The sequence below is a fragment of the Pteronotus mesoamericanus genome, unplaced genomic scaffold (genome assembly GCF_021234165.1).
Source record: "Pteronotus mesoamericanus isolate MK-2021 breed Mesoamerican mustached bat unplaced genomic scaffold, CSHL_Meso_final contig_256, whole genome shotgun sequence".
NCBI lineage: Eukaryota > Metazoa > Chordata > Mammalia > Chiroptera > Mormoopidae > Pteronotus > Pteronotus mesoamericanus.
The window spans coordinates 4452529-4459058 of record NW_026555108.1 but is presented as its reverse complement, the minus strand read 5'-3'; the positions used below and the strand labels follow the sequence as shown (position 1 = coordinate 4459058).

Genomic DNA, 6530 nt, shown 5'->3' with positions numbered 1-6530 from the left:
CAGAGAATTAGTTGGAGTCAGGGTACCAACAAAGGCTTGTGTACTCACAAGGTTGCTTGCTCAACTGGGCTGTTGTCCAGTCTTCCCATGTGCGTCTGGTTTCTTCCCCCAAAGTTGACTCATTAAGTACTTTCTAGCTTGGTTGGCCTCCTATCTCACACCTCTCCCACCCCAAATTCTTCCATCCATGTGGCCTTACTTGGATCCTTCAATACCTTGGGGTTTAAGAACAAGGGAACCCAGCTCCTGTTATATGATTGTCAGACAGTGGGTCTCAGGAAGGCCATACTGAACTTTGTGCTGGTCAAACAACTTGCGCAGGGCACTGATGTAGAGTGCATGGTATTTGTCCACTGTCTTCTCGTCTGGCTTGTTAATCTTGGGGATTGGCAGGGGCTCCCCAACTATGGGGAAGAAGAGATAAGCATCAGAGTTCCTTCCCAACTCAAATTGCCCATCCCTCAGAGGGAGCCACATACTGAAACTCAGTGTGTAGGTTCCCTCCCCTTCCTTTGTTTTTCTCCCCTCTGCTCCAACCTCACCCTGTCCCATATTCTCCAAATACCTAATCTCACACATGCGCAACAGAATGAGGACAAGCTCGGGGGAGGGCCGAATGAGTATAAGTGAATAATGATGCCCTCGTGGCAACTGTTGAACTCTGTCCCACTGGTGAATGGCTATAACTCTTATTTTTTAAGTTGTCCTCCCCGCCATGCCCTCAACCACACCCAATCGAATCCCCATTGCCTATCCCAGCTGTATGCCATGGGTCCCCTGGGACTTGATGTGTGACTTGGGGGTAGGGGGTGGAATCCAGCACCAGTGTGGTTCAGAGATATTGAAAGCTCACCAACAGTGGTAATGGGTCGATTGAAAGGCAGGAAGCCCCAGGATTCTCGAGTGAGGCCTCGGCCATGGAAGGTACAGAAACTTAGTCCCATGATTCTTTTGCATAAGGTTTGTAAGAACCTCATCCATGTGCCCTCAGGGAATTTTTCTTGATTGAAAACATCGTTCTCTCCAAAGGAATAGGAAGGGACAAGGTATGCTCTGCAAAGAGAAGGACAGAAGTGTGCTTTTTCCCAGGGAGTTCTGAGGGTTCCCCACAGAAACCCTCACCAAGCTGGGAAACCTCTGAATCTTCCCAATATAGGACATAAACATCTCCAGCCTGTGTCTCATCCTTGCCATGCCCCACCCTTCCAACTGAAGCCTTTGCAGAGAGCTGCTACACATTGTCCCATGATCAAAAGAAACAAATCTCAGGCAACCTAACTACCTTTATTGCACCCACCATCCAGAGTGATCTTTCTAACCTGCATATCTGGACATGTCATTCCTCTCTCTGAAACTCTTCCCAAGCTTCTCACTTTGTACCACGCTGCTTAACATGGCCTTCGTGTTTTAGCCCTGCCTACCTGGCTAGCTTTCCCTTGCCCCACCCCTTCTTTGCCATCTGCTATGCTAAGTCATGTTACGTGTGCCAAGTTCTCTCGTTTGTACGTCTTTCTGTGTTATGCTCCCTCTGCCGGAAGTGCCTTCTTTCTGTTTTCATATGGCTAATTCTATTTTGCCCTTCAACACACAGCTCTGATTTCATCCCTCTGGAGAAACTTTGACCACCTCCAATTTCCTCCCCTACAATGTGGATTAGGTTATCTATGGGTCCCTACAGCCTGGCATAATGTCACATACATTGTATGTCCCCTGAGTTCTTTCTCCCTTTCGGTTTGATTGGCAAATCCTACTAATATTTTAATTCACAATTTAGGTATCATCCACTGATGTAACTTCTCCTTTGGGTGAAAGTCTTTCCATCAATTGATGCTCTCAGAGAACTTTGTACATATTTCCATTGTAGTACATCATTCATTCAATATTTATTAAGTTCTTTCTATGTTCCAATACCATTTTATGTCCTGGGGGTACATCAGTGAACAAAATGGATTTTTAAAAATATCTATAATCATGGAGTTTACCTTTAGGGAAGATAGACAATAAATAATAACAACAAACAGACAAAAACAGGTATATAAATAAAATTGATGATACATAAGAAAATGCTAAGTGCAATGGAAAAAAGAGAGCAGAACAGTCAGGATAGACCTTACTGAGAAGAGGGACAGCTAGAGCACAGGCCATAAGGCAAGAGCATGCAGTTTGTTAGAGGGACAGCAAAGAGGCCAGTATAGCTCTAAGGGAGTGAGGAAGGGGGAGAGGCGTAAGTGATGAGGTCAGAGACGTGGCCAAAGGCCATATTATATCGGGTCTTCCAGGCCCTTGTAAAGACTTTGGCTTTTGCTTGGAGTGAAATGGGAGTCTTTGGAGCATTGGGAGTAATGACATGGCTTGACTCATGTTTAATAAGACCATCCTGATAGAGGGACCATACCTCAACATAATAAAGGCCATATACAACAAACCCACTGCCAGCATCATACTCAGTGGGCAAAAACCACAAGTGTTTCCTTTAACATCAGGAACAAGACAGAGACATCCACTTCTACCTTTCTTAATCGACATAGTACCGGAAGCCACAGCAATCAGACAAGAAGAAGAAATAAAAGGCATCCAAATTAGAAAAAAGAAGTAAAACTTATTCACAGACAACATGATATTGTACATAGAAAACCCTAAAGACTCCACCAAAAAACTACAAATCTAATCAATGAATTCAGCAAAGTAGTAGGATACAAAATTAATATTCAGAAATTGGTGGCATTTTTACAAAACAATAATGAACTATCACAAAGAGAAACTAAGAAAACAATCCTGTTTACTATTGCAACAACAACAACAACAACAACAATAAGGTATGTAATAATAAATTTAACGAAGGAGGTAAAAGACCTGTACTTGGAAGATTATAAGATACTGAAAAAAAGAAATCAAGGAAGATACAAATAAGTGGAAGTATATACTGTGTTCATGGATAGGAACAATTAGCATCATTCAAATGCTCATACTACCCAAAGCCATCTACAGATTCAATGCAATTCCTGTTAAAATATGAATGGAGGCCCTGGCTCCTGCAGCTCAGTGGATTGAGCACTGGCCTACAAACTAAAGTGTTTCCAGTTTGATTCCCAGTCAAGGCACATGCCTTGGTTGCAGGCCAGGTCCCCAGCTAGGGGCATGCAAGAGGCAACCACACATTGATTTTTCTCTCCCTTTCTCCCTCCTTTTGTCTAAAAATAAAATCAATAAAATCTTAAAAAATAATTAAATAAAACACCAATGGCATATTTCACACAACTAGAACAAATATCCCAAAAATTTATATGGAGCCACAAAAGACCCCAAATAGCCTCAATAATCTTGAGAAAGAAAAACAAAGTTGGGATTATCAGACTACCTGATATCAAACTATACTACAAGGCCATAGCAATCAAAACAGCCTGGTACTCGCATAAAAGCAGACACATAGATCAATGGAACAGAATAGAGAACCCAGAAATCAACCTACACCTATAGGGTCAATTCATATTTGACAAAGGAGGCAAGAACATACAATGGGATAAAGACAGTCTCTTCAATAAATAGTATCGGGAAAATTGCACAGATACATGCAAAAAAATTAAACCAGACCACCAACTTACACCACACACAAGAATAAGATCAAAAAGGAATTAAAGACTTAAATGTAAGACATGAAGCCATAAAATCCTAGAAGAACACATAAGCAGTAAAATTTCAGACATTTCTCAGAGCAATATTTTTTGCTGACATGTCTCCTGAGGCAAGGGAAACAAAGAAAAAAAATAAACAAATGGGACTACATCAAACTAAAAACCTTTTGCACAGCAAAAGAAACTATCGACAAAATGAAAAGGGAATACACTGAGCGGGAGAACATATTTGCCAATAACATATCTGATAAGGGCTTAATTTCCAAAATACAGGGTCCAGCAGAAGTAACACCTGCTTGAATATGGTTGGTAGGCAATAATATGAGTGTAATAATTTGTTTTTAATTTGAACATTTAACCTAAAATTTCATAGGGTGTGCTTGAGTGTGATACTGTTATGTTACAGAATTACATACTTATGATTTTGTAATAAAAGATTTTGTAATAAAAAGGGGCGTTATTTGTGCTGTGCCCTGTATATAAAGAATGTATACAATTCAACACCAAGAAGACAAACAACCCAATTTAGAAATGGGCAAAGAACCTGAATACATAGTTCTCCAAAGATTCCATACAGACAGCCAATAGACATGAAAAGGTGCTTAATGTCATTAATCATCAGAAAGATGGAAACTAATGGAAACTAAAACCACAAAGAGATATCACCTTATACCTGTCAGAATGGCTATCATCAATGAATCAACAAACAACAAGTGCTGGCAAGGACGTGGAGAAAAGGGAACCCTCATGCACTGTTGGTGGGAATGCACATTAGTGCAGCTGCTGTGGAAAACAGTAGTGAGTTACCTCAAAAAATTAAAAATGGATCTGCCTTTTGACCCAGCGACCCTATTTTTGGGAATATAGTCTAAGAATTCAGAAACACCAATGAGAAAGAATATATGCACCTCTATGTTCATTGAAGCATTATTTACAATAGCCAAGGTTTAGAAGTAGCCCAAATGTCCATCAGTAGATGAATGGATAAAAAAGCTGTGATACATTTACACAGTGGAATACTACATGGCCATAAGAAAGAAGAGATTCTTAGCTTTTGCAACAACATGGATGGATCTGGAGATTATTATGCTAAGTGAAATAAGCCAGTTGGTGAAAGACAAGTACCATATGATCTCAATTCTATGTGGAATCTAATGAAAAAATTAAACTTACAGAAAAATAGGAACATAGGTGTGTATACATGGAACAGACTGACAGCTGTCAGAGGGAAAGGATGTTGGGGGGCTGGATGAAAGAAGGTGAAAGTATTAAGCAAATATATATATATATACATAGACACAGACAGCAGTGTGGTGATAGCCAGAAGGAAAGGGGGTGGGGGAGGTGGGCAAAGGGGAGATACGTGGGGACAGAAAGAGACTTTGCTTGGGGCAATGGGCGCACGATACAGATGATGTTTTGTTGAGTTGTACACTTGAAACCTGTATGGTATTGTGAACTAATATCACCCCAATAAATTCAATAAAAAGTAGGATCATCCTGGCTACAGTTAAGAATAGATTCTTGGATGTAGGGGAGGCAAGGATAGAAGCAGGGAGAAACCTTCGGAGACCAATCCAGGAGAGAGCTGATGGTAGTTTAAACCAGGGTGGTAGTTGAGATGGTAAGTGGTTGGCTTCTGGATGTATTTTGTAATTATCTGTGCACATGTTTGTCTTCCCTATTGGACTGAGTTCCTTAAAGGCAAGCACCAGGTTTTATCTATTTTTGTGCCCTCAATGCCTAGTACTATGCCTGATACAGAGTAGGTGTTCAATTAACTGCTGAATGAATGCATTCTATTTCTCAAACCAGATCATATGCTCTCTGGAGGCAGTAATTATGTCTTATTCACCTTTGTAATAGCAATGGCATCAAGCTCAGTGCCTTCCTTGCCCTGGGTAGGTTCTCTAGGCCTCTCAGTTAATAGGTTGATATAGTGTGAATCTGTGCTTCTCCATACCCCCAGCCTACCAGGCTAATGGGTCTTCTATTGTTCTTTTTTCAACTTCAAGTAAAAAAAGTGCCCACCAAAATGTGTCTGGAGGCCCAAACCTATTATGGGCAGCATTGGGAAGCAGAGAGAATTAATCAGAGTGAAGAGGGAGTCCCCTCTAACAGGCCTCCAAGGGAGGACAACATTCTGGAGAGGTGCTACAGAGAACCTATGGAACCCAGACAATAGGGCACCAGAACCTAGAGACCTACCCTGTCTTCAGTGCCATCTTCACAAAACCTTTACGCTGTCTAAGGAAGATGGTAGAAATTCCTGGTTGGCTCATGAGGGCTTCGGTGGCTCCGCCCACCACAATAACCACGGCATTGCCTGAGCCTTTCTGGGTGAGCACATACTTCAAGGCCGACTTGCTCACAGGGCACACACCTGTGAAACCAAAAAGTCAACAAACTTGGTGCGTGAAGATGAGGTAAGGGGTTCCTCTGGGCTCTTAATGATGACGACAATCCTGTTTCCTGACTTTTGTTTCTATTCTTCTGTCTTTGACTGCCACATCCCAGGTTTCCCCTAGTCTGAGGTTTGTCCTTAGGGTCAGCTGCTTGCATTGGGAGTCTGTGCTACTACAATCGGGGTAACATTGAGTTCTTCTGCCTACTTCCTCTTAGTTCAGTAGTACTTAAGCCCATCCCTTCCCTCTTTACCCATGAATCACAGCCATCTTTCACTCTCCCCAGGCTAACAGTACTGCAGACTCACCAGAGTTCTCTCTCCTAGGGGTGATCAGGACTAGCTACCACCAACCTGCTTCTTCCCTAGAGCACCTGCTGAAGAGGAGCCATTGACTGGGATTTCTGGAGAGTAGGCAGACCCAGGAGCCTGTCCAAGCAAAACTGAAAAGTAGATGAACCATGGAATAAGGAGGACACTCCTCTGTTCAACAA

At 41.9% G+C, this 6530-nt stretch overlaps 1 protein-coding gene across 1 annotated transcript in view; it reads right to left on the bottom strand.

The window, feature by feature from the left end:
• Positions 1 to 249: 249 nt before the first annotated feature.
• DGAT2L6 (diacylglycerol O-acyltransferase 2 like 6) overlaps positions 250 to 6530 on the bottom strand; it is a 28599-nt gene continuing 22318 nt past the window's right edge. The window contains exons 5-7 of the mRNA XM_054574207.1: positions 5841 to 6015; positions 854 to 1053; positions 250 to 404 (exon numbers count right to left, since the gene is read on the bottom strand). Coding sequence (XP_054430182.1) covers positions 250 to 404; positions 854 to 1053; positions 5841 to 6015 — 530 coding nt within the window. The remainder of the gene's footprint in view (positions 405 to 853; positions 1054 to 5840; positions 6016 to 6530) is intronic.